We start from the raw sequence: 16,869 nt of genomic DNA, 5'->3' as shown, positions 1-16,869 counted from the left end.
TAGTTAGGCTTTGCCTCAGTAAATTCATAAAATATTTAAGGGAATAGGGGAAATGTCTGCACTTGAAGAAATTTTACCTGATGTCAAAACTGTGTTGCTAACTGAAGGCTAACTACTGTATTTTTTGCTCCATAAGACGCACCTGACCATAAGGCACACCTAGGGTTTTAAGGAGGAAAATAAGAAAAAAAAATATTCTGAACCAAATGGTGTGTTAAAATATTTAATAAAATACTATATTTTTTGCTCCATAAGATGCACAGGCATTTTCCCCTCAACTGTTGGGGGAAAAAAACTGCGTCTTAGGGAGTGAAAAATACTGTATGTCCTCAAACCTCTTTTCACTTGCCGCTCAGCACTAATGCGTTAGTGCCTGTTACCTGGAGTGGTGCCCTGTGGAGCATGGTCCTGGGGCCGGTCTGCCCGGAGGACCAGGGCCCTGACTGGTCCCCATGCCCGCCTCGGGGGAAGGACGGGAATAGCTCTGTGAGTGCGCTCTGTTGCTCACTCTGCCTGGAGAGTGGGGAAAATCTGGAAATAGGACAATGCTTATGAAACCAGCTCATCTAAGAAACCAGTTGAATTAGATTTGAAGCATGAAAGCTATTAGAAGTGAGAATTTGCTGATAATGAATGAGGTGCCAACAAATGAACATATTTTTTTAAAAAAACAGTACTTGAGAAAAAGAATAAGCTGGATGCAGCCTGACCCATGAGCTGCAGGTGTCCTCAGGTGTGTGTCTTAGGTGTGCCACACAGTCTCCTTTGGGTGTCGTGTCTGCCATTCACTTTGGACGTGAATGAGATGCAGTAAACAAAACTGTCAAGGTGAAAACACATTTTGTTGTCCTTAACGTTTTATGGCAAATGGTTAGTGTAAAGATGTTTTTTGATATGTAAATTATATGCCAAGGAACAAAATACATTTTTGCCATATTCATTTAGTTTGTAGAATGGTTATGGTATGCATTGAGGGACTTAAACATTTATATATAGAAAATGTGCAATGTAAACTTTTAAGGGTACTGTGGATTTTGTCATGTGAAATGTACATTTGAGAAAGGTGATCATAATCAGTAGCCTCGAGACCAGTAGTTTTTAGCTGCAGAATCTTTTAAGCAAATGAAATATTGAGGCAAGAGAAGCAAATCCACTAAGAGCTGAGTGGTCTTAGCTGAATTGAGGGATGGAGGGGTTTCTGGAAATATCTCTGTTCTCTGTCCCACCCACGATGGCCCCAGGGTTGGCAGGCATTTGAACCCTTGGGCATCCATGGAACCAATTTAGAGAATCACTACTAATATCCTGAGCTTTTATATGCAAAGGGCATAGTGTGAGGTGAATCATTTAGTGTACTTATCACACAACATATGATGAATCATTTCCTGCCTAAGTATCTCACACACACACACACACACACAGCCATACTACATTGAAGACACGGTCCTTTCAGTTCATTGACATTCGTTCTGAGGTTTGTGGCTCTCATCAAAAACAGGCCCACTTTTACCTTTTCTGCCACCATCAACGTTTTCTTGTACATTTCCTGTGTAATCAGCTTCATTTTTGTTATTTTTTCAGTCCAGCAACTGATATTTTAAAACATTAATTCAACATTAATTTCTTACCATGGCCTTTGAATCATACTCATGTTTGCTCTTTGCAAATTTCTATCACTGGATTCAGAAATAGACTACGAAATCATGTACTCTCTAAAATATGATTTTCCTGCTTTTAATACTATTTAACTTAAAATAGTACATGCTTTTGCACTAATTATTATGTCAAATATTTTACAAAAATATGATCAAGGACAAGTTTTATTGTCAGTTAGCAGGTGGAGGTTATCATTAAATAGTTGCATTTATCATTTAAGATAGTCTTACAGGATGATAATGTGCAACAGTGCCTTTTGAGTATAAAATGGTATGAAAATGAGATTAGTGGAATGTGTTAAAAACATGCTGTTAAAGAAAAGATGGTATACTGTACTAGTTTTTTGTTGCATAGCATGTTTCTTTAGCTAAAGACACTGATATTTACCAAACGCTTATTTTGACAGTCTTTAGGTGTGTTACCTGAATTCTCTCATAGGCAATGCTTTTTTTTTTTTTTACAGAGATAGAGAGAGGGATAGAGAGGGACAGACAGACAGGAACAGAGAGATGAGAAGCATCAATCATTAGTTTTTTGTTGTGGCACCTTAGTTGTTCATTGATTACTTTCTCATATGTGCCTTGACCGTAGGGCCACAGGAGACCGAGTAACCCTTGCTCAAGCCAGCGACCTTGGGTCCAAGCTGGTGAGCTTTTTGCTCAAACCAGATGAGCCCATGCTCAAGCTGGCGACCTCGGGGTCTTGAACCTGGGCCCTCTGCATCCCAGTCCGATGCTCTATCCACTGCGCCACTACCTGGTCAGGCAGCAATGCTCTTTTTTTTGTCCCCACTTTATACACGAGGAAACCGAGGATTGGAGAATTAAAGATATTTATTTGCTCAAGGCCACAAAGCTAGTCATTGGTAGAATAGACTTGAACTAAGGTCACTCTGTCCCAAAAGCTCATGCTTTCAGACATTAGAGATCAAGGGAAGTATTTTGTTTGTGTGTGTGGTTTTTTTTTTGTTCTGAGTTTGGAATTGGAATTTTAGTATGTAACAAGCATATAGCTAATCTAATTTTTAAAATTTTCAAGTTTCTCTCCTGTAATATAAATAGTATATAGTCACCAAAAAGAAAATTTGGACAATATAATAAACTAAAACAAAAATACCTATAGTACCAGCATCCCCTCCAAAATCATCGTGAACATTTTCTTGTCTTTCCTTCATTCCTTTATTTATCACCACTGATCTTCTGCAGTATTTGTTATAAGAGAGGCCAAGGAGTATCATGGATAAGAACAGGCCTCTGAGGGCAGGATGCCAGGGTTTCCTAGCAGAGGGACTTGGGCAAGTTTCTTTATCTCTTTGTGTCTCAGTTTCCTCACCTGTAAAATGAAGATAATAATTGTGCCTATCTATACGATTGTTGTGAAGATTAAAGGCATAAGTATATGTATAACACTTCGAACTGTTTTTGACACATACTAGGTACTCTATAAAATAATGTTAGCTATCACTCTTTGACTATTAAAGTGTAGTTGATAACTTATGATGATTATTCATGTTACAGAATATTTTGTACATTTGTTTCTTTTCTTTCTTTTTTTTTTTTTTTAAGTTATAAGGCCGTTGTGCTAGCAGCGAATCATTTTGGACGGTTCTTCACTGGTCAGATCACAGCTGCCGGAAAAGTCCCTCCAGCTAAGGTAGGTAAGGTAAAACTTTTAGTGTTCCTCCATAATAGGAGTTAATTAAAGGCAAAGGTATGGACAGTGTTAAAATACAGCCATTTTCCTTGTTTGCTGTGTGCGGACTTTGCACTGGGGACCACTGTGCCATGTACAGACAGGGGAGCCTCAGAGCTGCTGAAGATTGCTTGAAAAAAAAAGCAGTGCTGACATTTCTGGACATTCTAGTCTTTTTTCTGTTTGCAGCTTACTAATTTGATGTTTTCAAGGGATTTTGGATGACTTCTGTGTGGCCTGTTTGATACTTTTTTTTTTAAAGCTTCAAGATACCATTCAGTAAATTCTTGATTTCCCAATTATTGTGACATTTTGGCTCATTGGAAAGATTGCCTTGGTTGCCACACTTTATGTCAAATTTGGGTTAGGAGGACAGGAAATGGGAAATGGTGTAATCAGGGTACTTGGCAGGGGGTAGGGGTGCTGTTTCTTTCATCTAAATTGAAAGCAGAGAGGAGAGTTAGAGAGGGAGGATAGCTGGGTGAATGGGGACATTTCTCTGTGACCCCTCCATACTACGTCCGCCAGATGACAATATCAGCACGTGGACTGGGTATGGGAAACTGGCCTTCAACTGCTGTCACTGCTGAGTGCACCCGTGTGTAGGTACAGGCTTCCCTGGTGCTTTCTGCTTTCCAGTATGTGTCACAAACGCAGAGTTCTCTCACAAAATAAATCGCCTAGAAAAATTGGGGGGAGGGGGAGAAAAAGACAATAGCAGCTTTGAGAAATTGAGTTAATTGCTTTCAAAACAGTCCAGGTGGAGGAAATGGCAAGTGTTTGAAGCAGAAAGAGAGCATGTTCCTTTTGTAAGACGACATGGCTTTATTCTCCGGCCCTTCCCTCATCTACTCTGTGGGGTCCCCTATTTCTTGAGTGAGGATAGCTTGGCCTAATCCTGTGATTTTTACTTATTTTGTTTTATTTCACTGTTTTAGCAGTGTGGGGTTGGGTTGCTGCCTTGGAGGTCAGAGCCTGTTTGTTCCCTCTGGTCCTTTGTCCCTTCCTGTAGACTAGCCCCCCACCCCCCTACTATCCCCCTGCCCCCAAATCACCATTAGGAACAAGTCATAGGATTTTTGAAATGCTGCCCACGGGTCACTGGAGTGCAGTTCAACTAATCTAGTTTTTATTTTTTATTTTTTTAGAAAAAGAGCGACAGGGAGGGAGAGAGGGGGAGGAGAGAGATGAGAAGCGTCAACTTGTAGTTGCGTCACTTTAGTTGTTCATTCATTGCTTCTCATATGTGCCTTGATGGAGTGGGTGGGAGGACTTAAGCTGAGTCAGTGACCCCTTGCTCAATCCAGCGACCTTGGGCTCAAACCAGTGACCTTAGGATCATGTTGATGATCCTGCGCTCAAGCCAGTGACCTTGGGGTTTCACACCAGGGCCCTCAGAGTCACAGGCCAATGATCAATCTACAGCACCACTGTCTGGTCATGCTAGTGTAGTAGTCTTCTTAAAGCTGAGGAAGGAGCATGATGGGTGGGTAGGAGCTTACAAACTTCTTTTATAAACTTTCTTTTCTTTCTTTCTCTCTCTCTTCCTCTTTCTTTCTTTCTCTTTCTTCTTTTTTCTTTCGTTTCCTCCCTCTCTCCCTCCTTCCCTCCCTCCTTTCTTTCTTTCTCTTTCTTTTTTCCTTCTTTTTTCTTCTTTCTTTTCCTCCCTCTCTCCCTCCTCTTTCTCTTTCTTTCTTTCTTTCTTTCTTTCTTTCTTTCTTTCTTTCTTTCTTTCTTTCTTTCTTTCTTTTTCCTCCCTCCCTCTTTCCCTTCCTCCCTCCCTCCCTTCTTCCTTCTTTCCTTCCTTCCTTCCTTCCTTTCTTCCTTTCTTTTTTTCCTTTCTTTTTCTCCCTTCCTCTCTTCCTCTTTCTCTCTCTTCCTTCTACCCTCCCTCTCTTCATCCATCCCTTCCTCTCTCTTCTGCTCTTCTCCCTCCCTCTCTTTCTCTTTCCCTTTCTCCCTCCCTCTCTTCCTCCCTCCCTCCCCCCTTCCTTCTTCCCTTCTTCCCTTCCTCCTTCCTTCCTTCCCTTCCTTCCTTCAATTAACTGGGAAGCGTACTAGGGCTTTTCTCTAAGGGCCTGTTCCACACTGGAGGCAACATTGTTCTTACTTTGTTTCTTAGAAGGCGGAGGAGACTCTTGTTTCTGAGGAATTCTTTTCTTTCCTTGGCTTTGACCCTCCCATAGTTGGGGAGGTTAATTACATTGCTTGTATTTCAGGTACAATTCATTCAAGATGGTTCAAAATTAGGTGATCACCTGCTGTTCTTTTCAGAAGCATTTGAGCTCAAAAATTGGGGTTGGAATAGATATTTCAGTGAAGTTGTACCCATCTTTGAAATTTATTTTGATGTTTTTTGAACCTAGTAAAACCTTAAAATTTGAGAGGAGCGTAGTAACTAGAATGCTGCTCTGGGAATGTTAGTAGAACAACATTAGAATGTTAGAAGAAGCTTTTATACCACGTGACAGAACCTGTTAACCTTTAGCATATGTGACGCTGATCTTGCTGGGCGTAGCTTTTAGACTGAGATGCTGATTGTCAGGCTATTTTTATTTTTAATTTTTAAATTTTTCTTTAGAGAGATGGGGAAGGGAGTGAGAGAGAGACAGAAACATTGATCTGTTTCTATATGTGCCCTGACCGGGGATTGAACTCACAACCTTGGCGGGTTGGGATGATGCACTCACCAACCGAGCTATCTGGCCAGGGCTGTCAGGCTGTTTTTAGTGAAGGTTGTTGGCTTTGCTAGCTGTGTTCCTTTGATCAATTTTAAAAAACAGTGGGCTTTAGGTAAAGAGTTGTCTACCGCTCAGTATGCTTGGTGACGTCTGATCATCACCGGCAGACCAGTCAGTTTACTACTGAGTGTTCACGGTGCACCGGGCACTGAGACTCATTGGCGGGTGGTTTTTCATGATGAATTGATAATGAACTTGACTGAAATCATCCCGGTTCTGCCTTCTATCCTAGATTCTGATAATTGGGGGTGGCGTTGCTGGGCTCGCCTCTGCAGGGGCAGCCAAGTCAATGGGGGCGATTGTCCGAGGCTTCGACACGAGGTGAGTGCTGCTCCAGTGCTTGCTGTCGGGGTAAACACACTTTGTTTTGGGGCTTGTTATGCTTTCTTTAGAATTTTATCATTTTAAGTAATATTGAAAACTGCTTTATAAGCTCTTTAAGTATACTGCTCATGAAAATTAGGGGATATTTCAAAACGAATATGAAGTGATAAAAAAAGCAGCATTTGCTTTTTTTTATTAAACAAGAGCATCAGAAAAGCAAACAAGAAGTCAAAGAAAGTTCAGTTATGCAAATGAGATACAAAACCAACCTTTATTTCATTGGTGAAAATGCACTAGACAAAAGGCTGAAAGTCCTGGAGTATCTGCACGTTCCCTGATCCCTTCATTTTTGTGAGCAGTATTTCCACTTATTCAAAGTTAACTTAAAGTGAAAAAAGTATATTTAGTGGAAAAAAATTTAAGGGCCATGACCCAGTTCAGCAGACATAATTAAAAAACAACAAACCCTCAGTTTAGTTTCTTATGTGGATGTGCAGTGGGACAGAAGATATCTCTGTCCTTCTGTCCTGAGTTTCTCTCATGTTGCTGCCCTGCGTCCTATTTCTGTTCAGAATGAGTTTGGCGTTAGGTGGGGCATGAATGAAGATGTGTGTGAATGTGAAGAAAGGGTATAGAAGACACCCTGGAGAATAGACTGTGTGTGTTAGACTGTGTGTGTGTGTGTGTGTGTGTGTGTGTGTGTGTGTGTGTGTGTGTAGTGCTCTGCACTGATTGGATAGAAGCAGATAGAGCTGATTGGGCAACAGCAGAGCCCTGAGGTGAAAGTACTTGGTTACATTCATTGTGTGTTTCTTTAAAGCAGATGAATTCACATTTTCTTAGACTTTCATTAGAGAGAAGTTCAATTAAAATTGTTCTTCAAATCAGAAGGCACTAGATACTGGAGTTCTTAAGTGCTTATTAATGTTGTTATTTGTGTTCCAATTCTTTCTTGAGGTTGAAACATGTAGTTAGCATCAGCTGAGGTCAGAGGAGGAATGACACCACTGCTAATCCTGAGGATAGAAAAACCAGAAAAGTTACAGATGCTCAGAAGCAGAAAGGGTGTGACTATTCAGAGCAGAGACTTTTCTACAGACTGTGGTTTGCAGGGCGTACCTGGGGTTTAGAGAAGTGGTGTGTTCATGAAAAGCTGGTCCGTGACATGAGAGAAGGCGTTTTCCCAGGTGACCAGGACAGGAGCCAAGGAGAGCAAGGGTTATGCATGCCAACAGCCCTGTCTTTTAATTGACAGTGTTTGCTGCGGTGAAGTTTTTTAAGACCTCCAAGCCTGGAGAGAACAGGTTGTTCAAGTCTTTTTAAAAAAATCAAAAAAATCTTTAATTGGGCCCTGTCCAGGTGGCTCAGTTGGTTGGGACATCGTCCTGATATGCCAGAGTGGTGGGTTTGATCCCTAGTCAGGGCACACACAAGAAGCAACCAGTGAATGCATAAATAAATAAGTAGAACAACAAATTGATGTTTCTTTCTTTTTTCTAAAATCAATACAAAAATACAAAAAATAAAAAATAAAAAGAAAATAAAAACCAAGAAGCAACCAATGAATGCACTAGGTGAAACAAAGAATCTATCTTTCTCTCTCTCTCTTCCCCCTGTCCCCCCTCTAAAACAATCAATAAAAATTCTTAAAAAAATTTTTTTATTGATTGATTTAGAGAGAGATGAAGGGAGAGAGAGAGAGAGAAACATCAATTTATTGTGCCACTTATTCACACACACATTCATTGGATGATTCTTGTATGTGCCCTGACGGGGGATGGAACCCGCAACCTTGGCATATCAGGACGATGCTCTAACAACTGAGTACCTGGCCAGGGTGTTCAGGTCTTCATCATAGTGGAAAATACTGTTAAAGTGGAAATGTATATATTTTATTTGACTAAGAGATAATTTGAAACTTGATGTTGGGTTAACTATGAGAATTTATTAATTGATGTCATTGGTTTAGATTGTGTATAGAGTAGACAGTTAAAATGTAACTGTTGCTTAACTGAATTTTTATTTACCTTTATTAAGGTAACTCAAATACATAATGAAGAAAGATGTGGCTAAACTGATATAATACTTTTTTAAGAATAACAGCTCATTAATAACTGTTTTGAGGTTGGAGATTGCTATCATGTCCTCAATATGTAATCCACACATATTAGAAAACACACTTGATTGTAAATTCTTTTTGGAAGACTGGTGTGTGTGTGTGTGTGTGTGTGTGTGTGTGTGTGTCTGTATTTTTTTTTTTTTTTTTTTTACAGGGACAGAGAGAGTCAGAAAGACGGATAGATAGGGACAGTCGGGAACGGAGAGAGATGAGAAATGAGAAGCATCAATCATCAGTTTTTTGTTGTGACACCTTAGTTGTTCATTGATTGCTTTCTCATATGTGCCTTGACCACGGGCCTTCAGCAGATCGAGTAACCCCTTGCTTGAGCCAGTGACCTTGGGTCCAAGCTGGTGAGCTTTTTGCTCAAGCCAGATGAGCTTGTGCTCAAGCTGGTGACCTCGGGGTCTTGAACCTGGGTCCTCTGCATCCCAGTCCAACGCTCTCTATCCACTGCACCACAGCCTGGTCAGAGAGAGATATATATAGGGATAGACAGAAAGGGAGAGAGGTGAGAAGCATCAATCATCAGTTTTTCGTTGCGACATCTTAGTTGTTCTTTGATTGCTTTCTCATATGTGCCTTGACCGTGGGCCTTCAGCAGACCGAGTAACCCTTTGCTCAAGCCAGCAACCTTTAGTCCAAGCTGGTGAGCTTTTGCTCAAATCAGATGAGCCTGCGCTCAAGCTGGTGATCTCGGGCTCTCGAACTTGGGTCCTCTGCATCCCAATCCCACGCTCTATCCACTGTGCCACCGCCTGGTCAGGCAGAGGTGTGTGTGTGTGTGTGTGTGTGTGTGTATGTATATATATATATTTTTTCTGAAGCTAGAAACGGGGAGAGACAGTCAGACAGACTCCCGCATGCACCTGACCAGGATCCACCCAGCACACCCACCAGGGGCGATGCTCTGCACACCAGGGGGCGATGCTCTGCCCCTCCGGGGCGTCACTCTGCCGCGACCAGAGCCACTCTAGCGCCCAGGGCAGAGGCCAAGGAGCCATCCCCAGCGCCCGGGCCATCTTTGCTCCAATGGAGCCTTGGCTGCGGGAGGGGAAGAGAGAGACAGAGAGGAAGGAGGGGGCGGGGTGGAGAAGCAAATGGACGCTTCTCCTATGTGCCCTGGCCGGGAATCGAACCCGGGTCCCCCGCATGTCAGGCCGACGCTCTACCGCTGAGCCAACCGGCCAGGGCCAGAGGTATATATTTTTAATTAAACATCCAAACACCTAAAGACAACACAGCCAGTGGCATTAACAGGGTGTGATTTTTGAATTTTTTCAGATAACTAGGAGATTTGATTCCCCTTTTAATAGTAGTGAGTATCTTGCCTAATGCTTATGTTACAAAGTTAGAAATAGAAAAGCTTTATTTTCTTTTTAATCTTTGTGTGTGTGTGTGTGTGTGTGTGTGTGTGTGTGTGTGTGTTTCCGTAAAGCTTTATTTCTAAATGTAATTGGCAGGCCAGGAGCTATTGTTTTCAGGTACCTGTCCTGAGTGCTTACTTTCTTCCAGGCATTGGGCTATATGCTTTGTTTTATTTGTTCTTTACAATAATTCTATAAAATGGGGGTAATTAGCCCTATTTTCCCTAACATAAAAATAAACATATGTTAATTTTGTAACTTATCCAGTTTCTTTCTGACATCCACACGCCAGGCTGACTTTCTACCCACTGAGCCAACCAGCCAGGGCTAATGCAGGCAAATCTTAATGTAGGCCAGATCTCCCCTCCTTGACGGCAGAGCCACCAGAAACAATAGATTATTGGAGTCGGCAATAGTGAAATTCCTTTTGCGGTTTGACTAAGACGTTGGAATTCCCTGGAATTCCTTATGGTTCTTTTTCCCCAGAAAAATAAAATTATCATAAAAGCATTAACCTCCCTTTAGAAGAAATTTGGAATAGTCCAATCAGAGACATCAAAAGAAAGTCTCCACTTTTGATTATATACCGTTCTTTCTTTTTAAAAGCGTATATAGAAATGATATCTTGGCCGTGTGTTAGGGCCCTAAACTAACCAGTGCTTTCCCTTCCCTGGTCGCCAGAGCGGCAGCTTTGGAGCAGTTCAAGTCCCTCGGCGCCGAGCCCTTGGAGGTGGACTTGAAGGAGTCTGGCGAGGGCCAAGGGGGCTACGCCAAAGAGATGTCCAAGGAGTTCATCGAGGCCGAGATGAAGCTGTTTGCTCAGCAGTGCAAGGAGGTGGACATTCTCATCAGCACTGCCCTCATCCCAGGTGTGTCCCCATCCCTGGGCCCACTGCGGCCCTGTCACTAATGATATCTTCACAGGAGGGTCAGTCATCGGGTGACATTTGAATTTCTTCAGGTAAAGGTGGGTTTGCTTCCTAGAAAATGCGAAAGCACCCAGGAGGCAGGGATGACAAAACCGTGCGGCCTCCAGAGAAAAGCGGTTGTGAACAGCACGGTGTGTTTGCAGTCTCTTCTTCTGTGTCTTCTTATCTTTCACAGGTCACCTTCTGTGTATGCGATTGTATTTGTGCATCATTTCCTCTGTGCACACCCTCAATAAGTTGGTTTTTAATTTCTTTCTCTTCTCTTTGTTAAGATGCTACCTTTTTATTGTAGGAAGTTCAAACAGTACTGAAACATATGGACAAAAAGTGCAGATCTGGAGTCCCAGCAGAGATGACCATGACTAACATTTGGATGATCGTTTTTTTCATATGTGGGGGAGGGGCTTTGTGTGTTTGTGTGTATTTATGGAATTTCCAGTATATATATATATATATATATATATATATGTATGTGTGTGTGTGTGTGTGTGTGTGTGTATATATATATATATATACATATATACTGCTCACAAACATTAGGCGGTATTTCAAAATGAATATGAAGCAATAAAATATCCCCTAATGTTTGCGAGCAGTTCTCCTAAATGATAAGGCAGTTTGTCAGTTTCTAATTATTTTCTTTGCAACTAAATTGTGCGCTCTTTTGATGTCGGGAACTACTCTCCAGTCCATTACAGCATCCTCTTCTAAAGAGTCACTCGCTAGATGATTGATGTCAAACCAATAATTGCTTGTTAATTAATAAGCACGACTTGATTTGGCAAGACTTGGGAGTAAAGAAACTCACACCTTTTATATTCTCACCATTCTTTCCTCGTGTCGTTGAATGACGAAGACCATGCTGACTCTAATCCTTTTCCTTTCTGAGTGAAAGTGAGCCGTATAATGAGAGCCCATAGGGTTCACGGTTCCTTGTGTCAGGTCCTGCTGAAGGAGCCTTCCCTTCCTGAGGGGATGGTGGGAAATTAAAAGTTGCTTTGTCGTGAGGGCATGGGAGAGATGTTCTCTTCTGTTCCCTTTCCCCCAAAATCTGGCTATGATAAACCCAAGGACAGGCAGTTGATCATGTCTAAGAGCTTGTGGGGGGAAAACACGCCTCCCACATGTGTGTTCATGTTCTCTGTGTGTCCAAGCTCTTGTTCATGTCCTCTGTGTGTCCAGGTGACGCCTGACAGGTGGGTTGGTCTCTCCAGACTCCCCCACCCCACTCAAGCTTGCTGGATGAGCAGAGAGTCGGGAGGACCACAGGGGATCAGTCCACGTGAGAACTTGTGAGTGTAGAAGTGAGGCTGGGGGTGGACGCAGACCCCGCCACCAGGGGTCTGGGGTGGTATTTGTGATCTATGCTGGCGACGACGGGACGCATGAACCACTGGTGCAGGAGGGCACTTCAGGATTCGTCCTGCAGTGGCTATGGGCGGGGGGGGGGGGGGGCGGTGTCTCCTGGCTCAGCTACTGCACAGGTGGCTTTGGAGGAGGGGTGAGGGGCCTTGCTGTGCCACCTGACTTTTGAAAGTCCCCTAGCTGCTGCATGCTGGTGAGAGGAGCCATGAGTGACAAGTGGCCAGTAGAGGGCGCTGAAACATTTGCTCGTGGACTGAATGAGCCGTGAAGCAGGATGCAGACAAGTCAGACCTCACTGAGGAACTGAGGATGGTTTGGATGCAGTATGTAGAATTCTTATTGACCACAAAGCTCAAAGTCAGTGACAGAACTCAACGACTTCTTGTATAAAACACATGTTGACTTGTACGGCTTACCTCTTATTTCATATTTTTAAAAAATACTTTTTTCATTAGTAGTTTATAGTAAGTATGCTTTAGTAGAGGGTCAGATTGTATAATAAGTCTTAGAGAAAACCTGTTGAAGAAGTTTATTAACCCGTCTTCTGGGTCTGTGCTGCGGCCAGCCTTCCCTGACGCCGTGTTCTGCCCACCCAAACATGCTAAGCTTACAGAGATCACTGTACCAGTCCTGAGCTCTTATGCCGAAAGCTGGTCTGGGAGGGACCTTTCTGTTATTTGCTTTTTGAAAACAAAAAAAAAAAAAAGAAAAAAAAAATCTAAGGAATAAAGTCTTTCAAAACATCTTTTATGTCCTTGGGAGACTGAAACCCAAAATCATGAGTATTAAAAAAAAAAAAAGGATTGAAAAAATTTATATAAAGGTACAAATGCCCTTTGAAAGACAGTGTCCTTGGCATTATACCTTTACAGGTTTGTGTCCTGAGCCTTCACGTGGGTCACCTGATGGCGTGTCTAACTCCTGAAAGGCTCTGAGAGCAGAAGTTATTCTAAGGTTTTCCTTGAGTCCGAGCCAGAGGGGATTAAGTTAAATGTCAGAAGTTCTCCGAGTTGAGATTCCTTAGACCAAGGTCCCCGGGGCCGTGCTGGAGGCCTGGCGTGGTCGGGCATGTTGAGCGGGACACAATCAGTTGGTTTCAGGTTTCCGTCTTACGGAGTTGGACATTTCATTTCTCCTCGGTGCCCAGCAGTTGATGGGTTTGGACAAAAAACAATCATCTGGTGCTGTGTAGGTTGTATGTGAGTGAACTGTGTCTGTAGCCAGCTAATTACTGTGCTGCCCGGACTTTCGTTCCCATCCTTGTCCCACCACGCCCGGGATTGGACTGGGAGATGGGTTAAAGGCTCGGATTTCACTCAATGTGGGTAACTTCAGGCCAGGGCCTAGCTGACCGATCCATCTGGTGGTGCTCTGCTCACACAAGAGAGGGGAGAGCTCCCCCTCCTGCCCAGCTCTTTGACCTGTGAGACTACTGTTAGGAAGTAAGGCAGCCTACTCTCTGGGAACGTTCAGGCTGCACTTGCAATGTTTTCTGCTACACCTTTTGAGGCACAAGAAATTAAAAAAAGTTTTAATTGAATTTATTGGGCTGACATTGATTAATGAAATTATACAGGTTTTAGGAATGCGATTCTCTAATATATCATCTGTGCATTGTGTTGTGTGTTCATCACCCCAAGTCAAGTCTCCCTGCATCATCATCTATCCCCCATGAGAGATTTATTACTGTTTTTTACCATCCCTAGTTTTTCTGGAACCTTCTAGAGAGACTTTTCACAGACTTGGACGACTTGATCAGGAAGAGGCTGACTCAGGTTGCAAAGCTGATCAGTGAGTTTAGGAGGGGAGAGTGGGGAGGGGGCGGCGAGGAGGAACGTCTTGCTTCAGCACTGACTGTGTGGAGGCACGTGTCACCCGAATGCCAGTGAGAACTGAGAACTGTGCAGTACTCAGCAAGTCACCTGGCGGGAACAGCCTCTTCCATGTAACACCTTTCCTGAGCACCACCTGATGAAAACATCGTGAGCATCCTGCGGTCATCTTGCTTTCTGGCTGTCCCCTCCTCCACCTCAGGTCTTGCCCTTATTTTGTCATTGGACTGTAGCTATTGGAGAGCCTGGGGTTCTGTTTAACAATGATGACCTTATCTTGGAGCACTCAGGTCCTAGCATCATTAGGCAAAAACATCTAAAATGTTTGGATTGGATCACGTTACCCCCAATACTTCCGATCTATGCTACGAAATTTGTACAGCTTGCTAAGGTATTCATTACCTTTCAGTTTCTAGTCCTGATTTAGCCTTTGGGTCTCATCTTAAGCTGGTTGATTAATCACTGGGTCTGATTTCAGTCATGCTGGCTGCTGTGATGGCCACAAATAGGCCAAGGACTTTCAGGCCTTTACACATATTGTTCCTTCTCTTTGGAATGTGTCTTTTCTCTGCCCTGCCTTTTGAAATCCTATTCAAGTCGGTTCACACTTCCTCTGCAGTTTCTGCTGTATCTTACTCAATAGTAAGCCCCCTTTCCCTTCATTCATAGCCCTTTGCCCATGTCTCAGCTACCAGTAGTTCTGAGTCATTGTCCCAGGGACATGGGGTGGGGTGGGGGGCTCAGCAGGTATTGCTGAGCTAATAACCCTGGGGGCCTGTCTTAGGTCTTGGCTGGTACGATTGATTTTATTTTTTTTCCAGGTTTATCCAAGGAAAGATAAAGAATGCTCTGTTGGCTCAGTTTTGGATAAGAACGCCACAGAGGATGATGAAGACTGGGAAGCTCGTGGTTTTTATTTTCCTTGGATAAACACCCAGATGTGGATTTGCTGAGGTGTATGGTAGCTCTGTTTTAGTTTTTTGAGGAACCTGCATACTGTTTTTCACAATACCTGCACCAATTGGCAGTCCTACCAAGAGTGCATGAGGGTTCTCCTTTCTCCACATTCTCACCAGCACTTGCTTGTTGATTTATTGATGATAGCCATTCTGTAGGTGTGAGGTGATACCTTGGCATTGTTTTGATTTGCATTTCCCTGATGATTAGTGATGTTGAGCATCTTTCCATGTCTGTTGCCTATCTGTATGTCTTCTTTGGAGAAATGTTTCTTCGTGTCCTTTGTCCATTTTTTTGATAGGATTATTTTTTGGTTATTGAGTTGTATGATTTTCTTATATATTTTGGATACCAGTCCCTTGCTGGATATGTTATTTGCAAATATCTTCTCCCATCAGTAGGTTCTCTTTTTGCTTTGTTGATGATTTTCTTCACTGTGTAGAGCTTTTTAGTTTGATAAAGTCCCATTCATTAATTTTTTGCTTTTGTTTCCCTTGCTCGAGGGGACATAACCAGAAGATATTCCTAGACTGATATCCAACAGTTTATCACTTATGATTTCTTTTAGGAGTTCTACGGTTTCAGGTCTTAACATTTAATTAAATCTTGAATCCATTTTGAGCTGATTTTTGTATATGGTGTAAGAAAGTGGTTCAGTTTCATGATGTTACATGTGTCCAGTTTTCCAGCAACATTTGTTGAAGAGACTGTTACTTCTCTATTGTATATTCTTTGCCTCCTTTGTGGTAGATTAATTGACTTTATAAATGAGTGAGGGTATATCTGGGCTCTCCATTCTGGTGCATTGATATATGTATCTGTTTTTTTGCCAGTATTTTATATGTTGACTATTATAGCTTTACATTATAGTTTGAAACCAGGGAGTGTAATACCTACAACTTTTTTCCCAAGATTGCTTTGGCTATTTGGGATCTTTTGTGATTCCATATAAATTTTGGGATTATTTTTTCTAGTTCTGAGAAGACTGCCTTTTAGTATTTGATAGGGATTGAATTGCATCTGTAGATTGCTTTGGGTAGTATGGCCAATTTGATGATGTTAATTCTTCCAGTCTGGAAGCATGGTACATCCTTCTATTTATTTGTGTCCTCTTCAGTTTCTTTCTTTAATGTCTTATAGTTTTCAGAGTATAGGTCTTTTACCTCCTTGGCTAAATTCATTCCTAGGTATTTTTATTCTTTTTGATGCAGCTGTAAATGGGATTTTTTTCTTAATTTCTCCTTCTGATTGTTCATTATCATGAGTGTTTATTTGAAGAAAATGAAAACACTAATTCAAAAAGATGTATGCACCGCTATGTTCATTGCAGCATTACTTATGGTAGTCAAGATATGGAAGCAACTTAGGTGACCATAGATAGAAGAGTAGATAAAGAAGATTTAAAAGAATATAACTCAGCAATAAAAAATATGCAGCAGCCTGGATGGACCTAGAGGGTATTATGCTGAGTGAAAAAGTCAGATAGAGAAAGACAAATATCCCATGATTTCATTTATATGTGGAATTTTAAAAAATCCAAACAAATGGACAAACAAAACAAAACAATAACAGACACATAGAAACAACAAACCATGGGTGGGGGGGAGGGAATGCAGTCCGTAATAGTATGATAACTTTGCACAGTGACAGAGGGTTACTGTACTTTGTACGGTGATCTTATAAGATATGTAAGTGTTGAATCACTATGTTCTACACCTGAATATAATATTGTATGCCAACTATACTTTAATAAAAAAAATGGCTGGGAACCTAACTTTTTAAAATGATCAGAACTTGCCCAATTTGCAGTATGAGGTGATTAGTTAGATTTATCAGGAGATAGGATTAGGAGAAAGTGTCCTATCAGCTGAGAAGGGAGACATTCAT

The 16,869-nt window shown here is 42.0% G+C and overlaps 1 protein-coding gene and 1 non-coding gene across 6 annotated transcripts in view; one reads left to right on the top strand and one right to left on the bottom strand.

Annotated features, from left to right (window-relative positions):
• The window catches only part of NNT (nicotinamide nucleotide transhydrogenase), a 97,595-nt gene that overhangs the window by 13,587 nt on the left and 67,139 nt on the right, over window positions 1–16,869 (top strand). For all 5 annotated transcript variants that reach the window (XM_066378035.1, XM_066378023.1, XM_066378006.1 and 2 more), the window contains exons 5-7: window positions 3,222–3,309; window positions 6,322–6,410; window positions 10,581–10,768. In XM_066378035.1, the coding sequence (XP_066234132.1) occupies window positions 3,222–3,309; window positions 6,322–6,410; window positions 10,581–10,768 (365 nt within the window). The remainder of the gene's footprint in view (window positions 1–3,221; window positions 3,310–6,321; window positions 6,411–10,580; window positions 10,769–16,869) is intronic.
• On the bottom strand, window positions 9,651–9,726 carry TRNAV-GAC (transfer RNA valine (anticodon GAC)). The gene has a single exon. It is a non-coding gene; the product is annotated as a tRNA-Val (tRNA).

Source organism: Saccopteryx leptura, chromosome 1, assembly GCF_036850995.1.
Source record: "Saccopteryx leptura isolate mSacLep1 chromosome 1, mSacLep1_pri_phased_curated, whole genome shotgun sequence".
Classification (NCBI taxonomy): domain Eukaryota; kingdom Metazoa; phylum Chordata; class Mammalia; order Chiroptera; family Emballonuridae; genus Saccopteryx; species Saccopteryx leptura.
Note: the sequence above shows the minus strand (reverse complement) of the source record. Positions and strands in the feature narration are given on the sequence as shown.